Raw genomic sequence first — 16,199 nt, forward strand, 5'->3', positions numbered from 1 at the left:
GCGGGAGCGCGCTGCGCGGTCCCGCGGCGGGGGGGCGGGGCGCGCCTGCTGGGGGGAGGGGGGCGGGCCGGGGAGGGGCGGGGCCGCGGCGGCAGGGCGGCCGCCATCTTAGAAACGGGCGAAAGGAAGGGCAGGCGTGGCCTCGGGATCCGGAGCTCGGCGTCGCGGGCCGAGGGAGGTGTTTTGCTGGGTGTCACTCTGCAGGATCGAAGGGGGAAACTCCCGAGGTCCGGTTTATACATTTATAGTGCGAGGCGTTGCACAGGCTTTGCAACAGACCAAAAGCACAAGCCCAAAGAAACTTCAAAGTTATCGCTGGGCAAAATTAGAGTGTAAAGCAGCCTTTGGTGTCCGCCCACCTCATCGCGTCCTCTTGGTGCCTTTTTTTTTTGCCGATGGCAACTCTTTTTTCTGGTTCCCTGCCCGAAACCCTATGTAGTGACTTTCCTTCAGCCGGATCAAGTCTTACCCCACTGAGGAAGGTGTACATTTAGATAAGGGGGACTTTGAAAAACCCCAAGCTCCCTTTCTGTCATCTCAGGCACTGCAGAGGGACTAGTTCCTAATTGAGAGGCAAGTTCATAACTGTGAAAACATACCCTGGCCTGTGTCTGCCTAGAAGCTGGAAACAGCCGAGGAGCTTTGGCGAGGTTCCTACAGGACGTGTGTGTCAGGACACCCTCAGAATGAAGACGGTGGCATCAGCACACACAAAAGATCAAGTCAACAGTAACCTTTGAATGAGGAAATTTGGGAAATATGCAAGTTCTGTAATGAAACAGCCACTAGGCCTGGAATATATCTGAGAAAATCCCAGTCTCATCAGCTGAAATATGGCGTATTATCGGAAGGATCTGAATGGAGTCTAGAAAGTGGGGAGCTGGAGAACCTGAACTCAGGTCTCAAGCCTTCCTTAGGGCAAAAGGGGTTATTTTGTATTTGTCACCGTGAACCGATTACATTCTGCACCCGGTATCCATGGGTGAAGTTTGGTTGAATCCGCAGATGTGGAAACTGCAGGTATAGAGGGCCGGTCACCCAGGGCCACTGTTCTCTGCCATTTTATATAAGGGACTTGAGCATCCACAGATATCCGTGGGGTCCTGGAACCAACTCCTTGCAACTAATACCCAGGGATGACTATGACTGGTGTACTGTATCATACCTGTGGCTCTGGTGAGTTTGGGGAAGCTGTTTCAAATTTTTGGCATTACCACCACTTCTTTCATTCATTCATTGAACAGAGGGGGTTGCCAAGTCCCTAGTATTGAATGGAGAAACCCCCTCTTTAGCTTTGTGGCCAGTAATACACAAATTAAATATATGTCATGAACATCTGCTTTTATTTATTTATTAATTTATTTAACTTTTTGGCCACGCGGCAGGGCATGTGGGACCTTAGTTCCCCCACCAGGGATCGAACCCCTACCCCCTGCATGGGAAGCACAGACTTTTAATCACTAGACCACCAAGGAAGTCCCGAACATCTACTTTTAAATTGTGATAATTTCAGATTTACTTTATATGAAATTGCAGCTGGATACCAATTCAGCAGTGGCTAGTAACACTTAAGCTTTTGGTTTCTACCTCTGTATTCAGTTATTTGTAAGCAAACAATTGCTCAGATTTTACTTAAAGAGACACTGTGATTCTACTGAAATGTGATTACTTTATAATGTGAATAATTTCACCCTCTAATTTTCCTGTGGCAAGATGTTTTGATACTACTAATAGTTATGAAAATTTAAAAGGCCAAGGGAAGGTCCAAGAGAGTACTTCTCTATGGCAAGTTTTCTCTTCCCACCACTGGTAATCACACTTCTGCCCCCACCCCAAGTCCATATTTTTAAGGAGGACGTTACGTAACCCTGTCTACAAGTAATTACCGAAGGCATTGGAAATACTGGGGTGAAAAAGGGAGATACTATCCCTGCCTTCGTGGTATATACGGTTCAGTGAGAGACTTATTACTAAATAACTATTCATTTACAACCATGATAGGTGCCAGGCAAGAAAAAGTGAAGTTCTATAAGAGGAATGAACAGCACTATGTATTCTAGTGAGGGAGACTTGTGGGGAAAGGATCCTTCAGGGATTTCCTGAAAATGTGACATTTACACTGGGACTTGAAAGATAAATAAGAGTTAGCTAGGTGAAAAGTGTGAGGGAAAGGTGTTCCAAGCCTTAAAGCTAGGAAAACAAAAACTTGAACAGAAAATTAAAAGAATCACAATTTATTGCATGACATGGCTATCAATAGTGTTTAAATAGCATAATAATGTTACAATTTGAATATTAATCTTACCAACATTATAATTTTTTAAAATATTTTTAAATTTATTTATTTGGTTGCGCTGGGTCTTAGTTGTGGCAGGCAGGCTTCTTAGTTGTGGCATGCAAACTCTTAGTTGCGGCATGCATGTGGGATCTACTTCCCTGACCAGGGATCGAACCCGGGCCCCCTGCATTGGGAGCCCGGAGTCTTATCCACTGCACCACCAGGGCAGTCCATATAATTTAACTTTAGGAGGCTAGAGGGATGAGGATATATAGGATTCATATATGTGATAAGGACAAAGAAGACCAAAAAGAGCAAAATCCTCATCTTTCATCTGGGAAGTCAACACATAATGCAAAGGAGAAAAAAAGGAACAGAAGTGACATGTAATCATGTTAATTTAAAAATCTTAGAAATACAGGAAGAATCAGCAGAAAGAATTGAATGTAGTTGCCTCAGGATGGGGTAAAAATTTCTTTTAAACATTTGCTTGTTTTCTATATACTTATCACAAATTCAGCCTCAGCTGCACTAAAATTTCCACCAGATCCTTAAAGCAATGATTTTGGTATTTGTATGCTGTCCTGTTCCCCGGCACCTAGAACAGTGTCTGACATCATAGATGCTCAATAAATATTTGCTGAATGGATAATGCACACTTTCCATGAATTGCCCAAATCTCCTCTCTAGATATTTAGACACATCAGGTATTTTATATACTTTATTTTCTTGGACATCTTTCCCAAAGCCCTTTTTCCTATTCCAGTCTGGCCTTTGTTGCCTTCTACTTCTTAGGATCTTCTACCACCATTATCCTAACTCTTGTTTAGGATTCATCTGTTCATTGAGACTTTGAAAAAAGTCTGTTCTCTCCTTCCAGGGCTATATAAAGTTTTCCCAGGGAAGAACTGCATTTCCTAGCTACAGAAGTGTAGCTGAGGTTGGTTGCCTGGCTAGGGACTACATTTCCCCGCCTTCTTTGATGCTAGGTAGGGCTGTGTGATTAGGTTTACCAAAGAAACATGAGGGAATGTGACATCTGGAACTTCCACTTCAATTTCTTAAACCTTTGGCCCTGGATATGTTCTTTGCTCCTTCCTGATGGATGGGATGGTGATTACTAGAATGACCTTGTGCTAAAGTCAGCCTGGATTTTTATAGGAACATTGCATTCCGAGATCTCTTTCTTAACAGCTGCTAGCATTACTCTAAATAATACCAAAAGTATTATCAGAAGTGGTGTGCTGTCGTAACAAATAGAAAATAATGTGGCCCTAGTTTCGTGGTTGGATAGTGGATGACAATAGGTGAAAGACAAAATGCCTCAGGCAATGAAGGAGATGATTTTATTCAGCCTGTTGCAATAGGGAGAACACGCATTCAGGACATTTTTAAAGAAGAGGGGTAAAATTTGAGGTTTTATAAAACAAGGGATTCATTGAGGATGGGTAGGGGTGAGTCTTATTTTGGAATGTGCAAGAGCAAGGTGGTCCTTTACAGTAAGCCCTTTCTTAGAATACTAAAGGGATCAGGAATTTTTTTTTTTTTTTTTTTTTTTTTTGCCTTGCCCCCATGACTTGCAGGATCTTAGTTCCCAGACCAGGGATCGAACCTGGGCCCCTGCAGTGAAAGCGCCGAGTCCTAACCACTGAACTGCCAGGGAATTCCCAAGGAGGAATTTCTTAACCATTTCTGTTTTCTGGGGAGTGAAGGAAACAAATAGGAAAGTTGGCACTCATCAACCAGGTCCTGACCTTTGTGAACCAATTGCTCTACTGTCAGAGGATACAGGTTCTATTGTTAAATATGGTCTGGCCACTGTTTGTGTATTCAGTCTCTCAGATATACCTTGCAAGCCACGTATGTAATTTAAAAGTTAAATTTAAAAAAGTAAAAAACAGGTAACACTAATTTTAATAAAATATTTAACCCAACATATAAAAATATTATAATTTGAACAAATAATCCATATGAAGACTATTAATCTTTTTTTTAAATTAATTCTTCAAAATCCGGAGTGTATTTTACACTTATAGCACATCTCAATTCAGACAGCCACATTTCTTTTTTTTTTTTAAATGTAGGTGGAAACGCTTCAATTTAGTATTCTTTTTTTTTTAACTTTGGGTTTATTATTTATTTATTTATTTATTTATTTATTTATTTATTTATTTATGGCTGTGTTGGGTCTTTGTTTCTGTGCGAGGGCTTTCTCCAGTTGCGGCAAGTGGGGGCCACTCTTCATCGCGGTGTGCGGGCCTCTCACTATCGCGGCCTCTCTTGTTGTGGAGCACAGGCTTCAGACGCGCAGGCTCAGCAATTGTGGCTCACGGGTCTAGTCGCTCCGTGGCATGTGGGATCTTCCCAGACCAGGGCTCGAACCCGTGTCCCCTGCATTGGCAGGCTGACTCTCAACCACTGCGCCACCAGGGAAGCCCCAGACAGCCACATTTCTAATGATCAATAGCCACAGGTGGCCACTGCTACCAGATTAGGCAGCATAGGAGAAATTGGCGTCTTCCAGGATTGGAAAAACCAATCAATTCGGTATTCAAACCCTAGGAGGATTCACTCAAAGGTATTTTCAAGGGTCCTTTAAGACTTCTCAGGTAAACTAGAGAATCTAGCCCTGTGGCAAAGATGAGATCAAGGTTGTAGCCTGGTTTCAGATGACCTCAAGTTAACCAACGTTAGGCTGAGAGAAAAAAGAGCTCAGGTCAGACATGGAAGTTATTGGAAATAAAAAACCAGGAGCCTGGCCTGAAAAAGTCTGCAACTGTTCAAGCCTGAAAGCAAGTCTCAGGCCCCAAACTCATACCAACAGGAAGTAAATTGCCAAAGCTGTACAGCCCCCAAAGAGGACATGCTTCCCAGTGCTACTTAACATATGGCCTTGGATGACCATGGTCAAGGAGAAACCCCCCAGAGGGCAAAGCCAGGGCCAGGAAGAACTGTGGACTGCGGAGTTATTTACAGAGGACCAAACCAAAGTCAGTCAGGACTAACCACAAACATTCTCCACTGTCAGGGCAAGGAGTATTTTCAATTTATGCCTAGCAGGATTCAATCATTTCTATGGAACCGTGATTACTGTGTTTTCCATTCCTCTTTTTTTCCCGGTGGGAGTCTCCATTGCAGTTACCCAGTTTTTGCTCCACAACTGTCTATTGGGTGTCTTATAGTCATAGCTCCTGAGGAACCACATCCAGACTCATTGGAACGGGCTGAGCTGCCTAGAGATCCTGGACTTTTAAGCTGGATGAAGCTGGTTACCACCCTTGGGGCATGAGTATGTTCTATTTAGGAATAAGGGTGGGTACATGATGGCCAGAGGGACAGACTGCCATGGCAATTGCCATTTGCCCACCAAAATCTTCTTCCTCCATAGTTACAGAAGTGTAGTTACGATGTGGGTACCCAGGTGGGGAGTGTATTTTCCAGCTCTTCTCGCACCCAAAAGGAGTGCGTTTTGTCGAAGTTCACACTAGTGGAATGTGAACAAAAGTGATGTGTGCAACTTCTGTCTCACTTGTTAAGATGGGACATTTGTCCCTGAACTGCCCTGACCCCTTCCGACTTCCTTGGGTGGCAACAACTTGAGCAGCCTCAGAAGCCCCATGTTGAAGACAAAAGCTGGTCACCAACATCTACTTTTGTGTGAGTGAGACACGAACATTTGTTTGAGCCCTTGCATTTTTGGGTCTTTTTGTTTGGGAATTTGCTTGAATTCCCCTGTACACCTGTGTTGGATATCATGTTACCTGCATCCCCCATAGGAAGACTTTCTTAGCCTTATTCTTTTATTTTTGGTGGAGCAAGTCCTTCATATTTTCTTAGAAAGTGTGCTTGAGAGGGGTATTTTGGGAGCTGAATTTCTTTGCATTTGACCTGTTTTTATCCTTCTGGAACCTTAAGGGATCTTTGTCTCCAATGCTCCAGTATGTATGTTTTCAACTATTGTGCTGGGTACCAATTAGAAACTTGTATACTTCATTTCTGGGAATTAAAAAAAAATTTTTTTTTCCTTGATGATTCCCTCCCCTGTACTTTCTGTCTCTCTTAGCAGAGCTCTTAAAATTCAGATATTGGATTTTCTTGCATGGCAGTCTAATTTTCTTAGGTTTCTCTCCTAGCTTCCATCTGTTTGTTTTTTTGCTTTACTTTTTGAGAAATTTCCTTGTATTCATTTTCCTTCTACTGACTTTTTTGTTCCCTAAATATTTCTTTTCTTTTCTTTCTTAAACGTCACCCTGATCTTGTTTCTTGGTTGCAGATCCCTCTGAAGATATTATTGATAGATTTTTGAAAGTTCTTGCCTTCCTGTGTAGGTAATTTCTTCTAAATTGCCATTTCCTGTTCCTTTTGTGGGTCTTGTTTGAATCACTATCTTCCAGGTTAAAGAATCTTCTTGACTATGTGGTAATCGTATTTAAAGTGTGGGGACTACCTCCCACCTGTGCTTTTTCTGATCACACCTGTCAACCTGACTTGGTGCCCAGCACATCACCTTGTACAGAAAGCAACACAAACCTTCCTCCAAAAGAATGGCCATTTCTGACAGTGACAGAACACGAGGCTCTTTTCCCACAATTTCTGAATCACCTACATGTGAGCTGATGCCTCCTACATCTCATTTTAAGCCTGGACTTCTTTCTTCAGTTTCAGAGCCGTATATCTAATGGCCGGGCATCTCCATTTTTAGGTTCCAGTTTGTCCTCCTGTTCCACTGTGTTCCCTGAATCAGAAATTAGCACACTTTCCCTTCAGTCACCTGTGTCTCATCCTCCCCGTTCACCAGCCTTGCCAGGTGGAGGTGAGTATGGAAGACAAGAGAGGGTGGCTGTCCCCTAGAGTGTGAACTGTCACGGCTCTGCCCGTTTGTCCACTCTTGTATCTCCCATGTCTGGCATAGGAGCAGGTTCACATAATAAGATTTGCTGAATGAATATCTGAACAAAACACAAAGCGTGGGGACTAAAAAGGTGATTGGGAGCTCAGAGCATATACATGGGTCTTGTTGGTTTTTTGTCTAGATGAGTTTATTTTCATACAAGTATTTCATGGAAATAGGAATGTAGCAAGCCAGTCAGGGTAGTAGGAAACAAATATTAAGTGCAGGTTCGCACATGTTGTTCTATTTACACCTGGGAGCAGGCTTTCGCAACCTTGGGCGCAGCAGCTGCCCTCATCCGAGGCCCCTTTGCAGACGCAGCCCTGGGCACACTTGGCACAGCTCACGGGGCAGCAGGGGCAGCAGCTCTTGCAGGAGGTGCATTTGCAGGAGCTACAATAGGCGCAGGAGCCACCAGTGGCTCAGGAGCACTTAGGGTCCATTGTGAGCCGAGCTGGGGCCAGAGGTCCAAATCAGTGACAAAGAAGAGGTTCTTGGGTTAGTGGAGGGTGTGTTCTGGGGCTTGTTGATTGTGAGCTTAATTATGGGGTGATTCTGCTCTGGGCTGTCTCATTGGGAAACCCAGATGTAATTCTCTCTAGATCTTTTATTCCCTGACCCCTGCAAGATGCTTCTAATCTCCTGCCTAGAGGTTGAAGACCCGCCAGCTAGTGTTTTTGGAGCTGAGTGAAGAAACTGGGCTGGCTTTGTGGAACAGGGTGTTTTATTACTCAGTATGTATGTATTTGCTTAATCTTCCTTTTGTTTTACCCTCTCCAGAAGGGAAAACTCAGCCTTTTTCCTTTAAGGGGGATGGTCAATAGTCCAGTTACTGAGAGTGGGGGAGGGGATCTGTTTCTTAAACAGTTTTAACCAATCCTCCTAATTATAGGACCTCTCTCTTCCACTGGACTGCCACTTCCAGAGGTGCCTGAGGTTATCAGGTCCTAAATCTTTTGGTGATCCTGTGGTGCAAATAATGTTGCCTTTGAGCTTCCCCCATTACTGGCTTGCTAAATCATTTACTACTTGCCTATTTTTTTGGTGCCTTCCAAAACCTTGTTGCTGCCAAATCTTCTCCCATTCTCCTCATCCTTATGGGTTTATGCCTAAAAAAACCAAGCAAATCCATCTGTGTTTTCAACAGAGCTTCAGGAAGAAGAAAATGAAGATACAGCTGTTCAATCTGACATCTTTCCCCGGAAATTACTCCTATTTCTGTTCATTCCTACTCCAATCGCTCTAATTTGAGCCACCATCATTGCTCAGCTGGTCCACTGCAGCAGTCTGCCAACTGTTCTTCCTGCTCCCGAGGCTTGCTCTTTCCTTATCTATTTTATTACACTGAAGACAGAGTGAACTTTCTACAGAGCAAATGTTATTTCTCCACCTTCCTTTAAACCCTTCTTTCAGTCTCTTTTGCTTTTAACTTGTAAGGACCCTGTATCATCTGGCCTTGGTCTACTTTTCATTCTTATCTCCCAGTTTTCTCCCAGTTGCTCACTAGGCTCCAGCCATGCTGTAACCCATATTTCTTTTAACATTCAAATATGGCATCTTAAGGTATCCCTACATACTGTAACTTTATCTGTAATTGTCTCTCACCACTTCTTCCGGTCCCTCTCCTCCAAGCTTTTCCGGTTAACTTCTACTCATCGGCTTTCAGGTGTCAACTTTAATATTTCTTCTTCAGGAAAGCCTTTCATGTCACTCCAGGCGAGGTAGGTCCTTTGTTGATGGTCTGATTGTTCTAAATACTTGCTACCCCTCCCCTAAAAGGGTTACACCTCCCTCTCCTGATGGTGTCAATATTCCACACAACACACTTTGAGAAATTCTACATTATTACTTTCATCACACTTTAGTTTATTGTTATTATGTGTTTAGTTGTCTGTCTTCCTGACCAGACTATAAGCTCCAAGAAGGAAAGGTCCTGTGTCTATCTTGTATACCATGGTACCCCCAGTGTTTAGTGTACTGCTTCGACCACCCGTAGTAATGACAAAGACCCCCTTGACCAAACTCTAGAATGGCTACCAACAGCTTAAGGCCATGTCCCCAGGATGAACCCTGTCCCCCTTAAAATGCCTGCCTGAGAAAGCTCAACACTGCCAGGAGAATTTACTGTTTCTTCCAACCCAAACCAGGTGATAGGCATATAGGCCCTGACCCTCCCTTAAAGCAGTAACTTTAGAAAGCTTGCGATTATAAATCCTTTCTCCACCCCTTTGGGATATAAATCTTTTGTCACCCAGAACTGCCTTCTCAAGGACCTGAGAGCTGTCTCCTCCCAGCCTAGTGGGTACCTTGCTCTAACTTGTACCACTGCATGTCATAAAGATATGAGAAGTTAATTTCTGCTCCATATAAGTGCCAATTAACAAACCCGGTCACATGGACGAACACCCCTTGGCACTCTTCAATGCCTTTGCCTTAGCACACGCCAGTCTTTAAAATCTCCAGCCTTTTGTTTTGGGGAAGTTCAGTTCACGACGAACCCACTTCCTTAACGCAATAAAAATCTATCCTTATTGGTTTAAACTAGTATCTGGCTTTGTTTTTGTTTTGTTTTGACAGTAAGCATACTAGTTGTTTTATTAATAAATAAACAGATACTATATAGGTGTGAACAGCTGGGGGAGAGGGTAGTTTCATTATTTGAAAGCTTCTCTTGGGTTTCTTCTATCCCTCTCCCACCCTCCAAGAAGCTGATTATCTGTTATTTTTTTCTTTCATAATCTCTATGTGAAAGATGACAATTATATCCAAATTATCCATAGTGCATTTTAGGATTAAACTAGTCAGATTATTTTAGACAGGTGTAGAAAACTATTAAAAAAGTCACACGCCTATTTTAAATTTTTTTTTTTTTTTTTTAATGTCTGTGTTGGGTCTTCGCTTCTGTGCGAGGGCTTTCTCTAGTGTGGCAAGCGTGGGCCACTCTTCATCGCGGTGCACGGGCCTCTCACTATCGCGGCCTCTCTTGTGGCGGAGCACAGGCTCCAGACGCGCAGGCTCAGTAATTGTGGCTCACGGGCCTAGTTGCTTCGCGGCACGTGGGATCCTCCCAGACCAGGGATCGAACCCGCGTTCCCTACACTGGCAGGCAGATTCTCAACCACTGCGCCACCAAAGAAGCCCCCACACGCCTATTTTAAATGTCAATTCCCTGGTTTCTCTTTTAAACTTTTTTTTCTTCCCTCTGGCTTAAAAACTTCAAAAGTTCTACCATTTCTATTTCTGGGTGAATGACAAGAGTTCAATTCAGTCCAAAACGACGTGGGCGCGTTAGATGCGGGTGTTTGGTTACAATTGGTGAGTTTGGCTAGGCTTAAGCTGCAAATGGCCCACACACCTTTTCCTCCCTCTGTCTGCAGCTAGCACTCTGATACCTGCGCCTGCGGGCTTTCGCTGTTCCTCCAAAATTTTATCTAGTTAGACGCTTCTGTGGGTACTTTTAGGAAGCCTAGAGAGCCCCCCGAAACCCGAGATTTTCAGTGCCGATTCGTACTTTGATTCACAACCAGCAACCCTCCCTCTCCCACGCTCCAGCCCCAGTCGCGGCCTCCACTTCTGCCTCCCGTCCGGCCCCGGCAGTGGCCGAGGGTGTCACGTGCTAGGACCCGGGCGTGAAGCCTGCGCCGCCATGTTGGTTCCTGGCAGCCTCGTAGGAGAAAGCAGAGGGAGGCTGACCAGCCGTCCGGAGTTCCGGCCCTTGTGCGCAAGTGCGGAAGTGTGTTGGCCCCGACCGTGACCGGTTTCCGGCTGGTGGTTCCGCACCGGCCCCCAGTAGACGTGTAACGGAAGGTGGGCCGCAGCCATGGCTGAGAGGAAACCTAATGGTGGCGGAGGCGCCGCTTCCACCTCGTCGTCGGGCACTAACTTACTTTTCTCCTCCTCGGCCACGGAGTTCAGCTTCAACGTGCCCTTTATCCCAGTCACCCAGGCTGCCGCTGCCTCGGCCTCCCTGCTCTTGCCTGGAGGTAGTAAGGAGATGAGGATCCGGTGGGGCAAGTGTGTGCTGGGAGGTGGGCGGGCGGCGGGGGGTGGCGAGGGTCGGACGGGAGGTTTTCCTTGTGCCTGGACCCGACCCTCTGGTACCTTGCCAGGGCCATCAGTGGCCAGGTTTGAGTGGCCTGAGGACTTTGGGATGTTGGGGGCGGGGGCCAAGCTCTTCGTGGAAGAAACTGTTCCCAGTGCTGGACACTCCTCAGCTGGCATTCCACAGATTTTTGTTGAACACCTCCTGGTGTGCCAGGTGCTTGCAGGGAATGCAAAAAAATTAGACAGTGCCTCCTCCTCTCCTAGGATACTGTAGGATATCTCTTAGGATAGACACGTAATATTTGCAAAGTAGAGGTACAGAACGCAGCCATCTTTCAAGGCGGTGCATCATTTTCTCTAAGGAGCCCTTGCTTGTTCTCAAGTCCCTACTCCTGTGTGCACCTTAACACTTTGTACATATCTTTATTATTGTCTAGGGAGATTGCTTTTTAACGATTACATGGCATAACCCAGAGCTGGTGTTTAGGAGCACAGACTGTATTTCAGCCCTAGCCCTGCCAGTAACTTGCTGTGTGACCTCAGGCATGTTACTTTACCTCTCTGTTCTTCGTTTTCTATAGGGGCTGTGATGAGAAGTGAACTGATTTTTGTAAAGCACTGAATATAGTGCCTGGCACATAGTGTTATATAAATGTTTGTGAAATAAACATGTCTGCCTCTCTATTTGGATTGTGAGCTTCTTGAAGTTTGCAGCTATAACTTATTTACCTTTTTATTTCTAGGATCTTGTTTAGTGCCTAGCACATAGATCCTCAGTAAATGTTGAATATTTTCCTGTTGAATAATTTATTCTTGTTTGGAGGACTGAGGAAAGTTTCATGGAGAAGTGAAGAAGGGCAAATCGGAGACAATACATGATGGTTCCCTTCCTTTGTGTTATGTTTCTTCTTGGTACTTATCACCACCTGACATGTACAAATATTTGTTTATCTTTTTTTAAATTTTTAATTTATTTTACTTTTTATTTTTGGCTGCGTTGGGTCTTCGTTGCTGCGCGCCGGCTTTCTCTAGTTATGGTGAGCGGGGGCTACTCTTCGTTGTGGTGTGCGGGCTTCTCGTTGTGGCTTCTCTTGTTGCGGAGCGCGGGCTCTAGGCGCACGGGCTTCAGTAGTTGTGGCACACGGGCTTAGTTGCTCCGTGGCATGTGAGATCTTCCTGGACCAGGGATCGAACCCTTGTCCCCTGCGTTGGCAAGTGGATTCTTAACCACTGTGCCACCAGGGAAGTCCCATATTTGTTTATCTTATCCCACTAGCATGTAAGCTCCATGAGAGCAGGAACTTATGCCTAGAACAGTGCCTGGTATGCTGTAGACCGATTTTTCAATAGAAACTTGTTGAATGAATGAAAGGGTGGCAGTCAGGAATATGTATGTCTTGTTGTGATAGTGTGGCTGAAAGGTTCACCATTGCCATTTTTGGTGGAGGACTAGCATGGCTAGAGCAGAATGCTTTGGGAGGTTGCAGGAATAAATAAGGCTGTGCATGGGGTTTTCATGTCATCCTCTGCTTCACAGATGTTTAGTTCATGCCCATCTTCCTTGCTATATAATTTGTGTCTGTTACTGTCAGTAAATGCTAAACATCTTCATTGCCAAGCACAGGATAACTTACCTGTCTTGAAAACTATTGTTTCTTGGAGATGGTTTATTTTTTTAATAAGAAAATTAATACTTTTTAAAGCTAAAATTCTGTAACAAATATTTTTCTACCTTTAAAAAAGATTTGATCATTAGAAACCCATTCAGATAATTTCCAGAGACAAAAGGAGAACACATTGGAAGCAACGGTTGGAAGCAACGGTTAATCATGTCAGTGAAAGAGACACATAGGAAGCAATTTCATTCATTCCACAAACCTGGATTGAGCAGCTTCCGTTTGCCAGGCCCTGTTCCCGATGTCAGGGAGACACAGAGGAGCAGATAGCATTGCCCTCAACGACTGCACAGTATATACAGACGCAGTGTACCCAGCTGTGTAAGTAATTGTGATATAGGTTTATGATGGCTGGAAAGAGGGATTGATAGGCTGCTGTGAGAGCTGTGGCTGTCAGGCTGGCTGACCAGGGAGAGGACATCCCTCAGGCCTTCAGGACCTCACAGAGGAGGCAGTTCTTGAGCTGAATATTGAAGGATACATAGAAATTAGGGAGTCTGGGGAGACAGACATGTGAGAGTCTGGAGGTGTGAGAGAAACCTGCTGATTTGGTGGGATTTGGTGGTAGGTGCTCACATTCTCTCTCCCTCCCCCGCTCTTTCCCTCTCGCCCCCCCCCTCCCCCCCCTGCACCCCTCCATGTGACTAGAGTGACTGCAGGGGAGTGCTTCAAGTGGTCAGCAGGGCCCAGATCACGAAGGGCCTCAGACACCACACTGAGGAGTTTGTAGTTTACCCTGTGGGGTGTGGGGGGTGCCCTTGAAGGGTTCTAAACAAGGTAGTGGGATTAGAGGTGTGTTTCAGAAAGACTGGAGTTTTCTGAGATTGCACCAGAGTGAAGCTGACTGTGGCAAGAGCGGCCGATCTGGAAGCCACTGTGAGTCAGGCAGGAGCCGGTGGCACTCTAGCCCTGGTCAGCCACACTGGGTGTGAAGAGCAGGGAACAGATACGAGAGGTTGTTACACCGTCAAATTGTTGGGACTTAGTGACTCGGGGGGGGGGGGGGTTCCAGGCTGTGCAGTGCAGAGTCCCCTTTTCTTTGCTCAGTTTCAGCCCCAAGACATAGCACCACCTGGCATATAATGGATACTGTGTACATATTTCTTTAATGAGGATCTGAATGATTAAATGAAGGGTGTGAGAGAGAGGGAGCGGTCTGAGAGAGCAGGTTTCTGGTTTGAGTGTCTGGATGGATGTTGGCAGACATCTGTTGAGGTTAGTGAGATGTGTAAACGGAGCACATGAAGGGGGACAGTTAAGATGACAGATTCAGTTCAGGCTTACTAAGTCTGAGGTACATGTGGCTGAACCTGCCAAAAAGTATTGAGGAGGCAGTTGGAAAATAGGTTCTGGGACACATAAGATCAGTCTCAGTTTGAGACAGAGTTGGGAGTATCACACGTATACAGGTGCTCATTAAAGTTATGGGTCTTGATACCAGATGTGTCCACATGTAATTAGAAAGTTCCCCTGAGGTGAGGCTGGCAGCTTGTTGAGATCAGTATTTTGTTTGTAATTGATGCTAATCAGAAAAAAGTTTCTTGGATCAGGTTGATCCCAAGTTGTCTTTAAGGATGAAATATACCACAGAGGTTTTTTCCTCTGTTTTTAGATGTTAAGACATCAACTAAGAAATCTGAGTCCAAGTGAGGTTCATGTGACTGAAAAGAGAGGGTAGGAATCAGAAATGTATCAGAAAAGTAGAAGGATATAAGCAGACAGGGGGCCTTGTGCAGGAAGATACTTTTAGTTACAAAGAAACAACTCAGAGGAGTATTTTGAATAGTGGAGTATCTCAGTTAAATTGATGTCTGTGAAATATAATGAGAGCAGCCTAAGAGCTGAAGGCCTCATTCAGCAGAGGTCAAGAAGGAGCTCAGAGCTTGAAAGGCCACCCTTTGGCAGGTCTCAAGGGCAGGGACCAGTGTGCCTGTGTGCTGGGAGAGGGTCCACCCTTCTGATCTGCTCTATGCCTCCAGCAGTGGGAGATAAGAGGGAATTGGAGATGAGAGGGAATGAGATGGGAGAAGGAAAAGATTAGGAAGAGGAAGACAGTGTTAGAAGCTAAGGCCTCCTAAAAGTTTCCTGAGGAAAGGTAGACTGGGCTTTTTTATTTCTGTTTATGTATGTATGTATGTATGTATGTATGGCTGAGTCAGGTCTTTGTTGCTGCGTGGGCTTTCTCTAGTTGCGGTGAGTGCGGGCTACTTGTTGCAGTGCACGGGCTTCTCATTGCGGTGGCTTCTCTTGTTGCGGAGTACGGACTCTAGGCACGTAGGCTTCAGTAGTTGTGGCACACAGGCTTCAGTAGTTGTGACTCGTGGGCTCTAGAGCGTAGGCTTCAGTAATTGTGGCACGCAGGCTTCAGTAGTTGTGGCTCATGGACTCTAGAGCGCAGGCTCAGTAGTTGTGGTGCGTGGGCTTAGTTGCTCCGCGGCATGTGGGATCTTCCCAGACCAGGGCTCGAACCCATGCCCCCTGCATTGGCAGACGGATTCTTAACCACTGCACCACCAGGGAAGCCCAGACTGAACTTTTGAGGCCATGTAGAAGGAGAATGTTTTTATCAATATTTTACAACTTGGTAGCAGAAGAGAGGATAAATAGTTTGGTGCTAATAATACCCACAGTGAAGATCACGTTGGGCAAAGGGAAGTGAGGAGAAATTCCCTTAGTTAGAAAATGACTTTTCCAGTGATTTGGCATTCTCTAATGACTATCTGGTTGTGATACTGTGTGGTTTTAGGGATGGCAATTAATGGTTGACCTACTTTGCCTCAGGAATACAAATACCACATGTTCACTTATATAATGAGTGCTTTGTAGGTAAGAGCCCTGACACACCCCTTGTTGTCAACAGAGTTAATATCTGTACTTTAGTTTCTTGTCCTTACTGTAGAAATAAAGTTTTGTGTATTTGGGTAGCAGAACAGTATTTGAATTGTTTCTTACCAGGAAAAAACAGCATTCAAAATAACATGTAAAACTAGGAGTATAGATTTTGTTTCTATTTTTAAAACCTTCTCCTATATACATATAAGCCTACATAATTTATACATATCTACAAAATAAATAGTATATAACTTTATATTTATTTTAAAAGTGTGGAAAGGTATGTATCAGAATATTAACCGTGTTAACAGTGATTGTCTCTGGGAGGTGAACTTATGAATGAGTTAGTATTTTTCCCTCTTGTTTCTTATTCATGTTTTCTAGTTTTTTATTTCAAAGAAAAAAGAAAAAAAAAGTTTTTCATTATTGTCTTTAATGCAGAAATGTAAGTTTGAACAACAAAATAAGAGGTATAATT

The 16,199-nt window shown here is 44.5% G+C and overlaps 1 protein-coding gene across 5 annotated transcripts in view; it reads left to right on the forward strand.

Moving 5' to 3' along the window:
* The first annotated feature begins 10,898 nt into the window (after positions 1–10,898).
* SEC23IP (SEC23 interacting protein) overlaps positions 10,899–16,199 on the forward strand; it is a 44,498-nt gene continuing 39,197 nt past the window's right edge. For 4 of the 5 annotated variants that reach the window (XM_082406947.1, XM_082406946.1, XM_082406948.1 and 1 more), the window contains exon 1: positions 10,900–11,152. In XM_082406947.1, coding sequence (XP_082263073.1) covers positions 10,990–11,152 — 163 coding nt within the window. In that variant the 5' untranslated portion in view covers positions 10,900–10,989. Of the gene's footprint in view, positions 11,153–16,199 lie in introns of all 5 variants that reach the window. The other variant, XM_082406950.1, reaches the window with a different exon arrangement.

This window comes from Balaenoptera borealis (assembly GCF_965194805.1).
Source record: "Balaenoptera borealis genome assembly, chromosome: 10".
Lineage (NCBI taxonomy): Eukaryota > Metazoa > Chordata > Mammalia > Artiodactyla > Balaenopteridae > Balaenoptera > Balaenoptera borealis.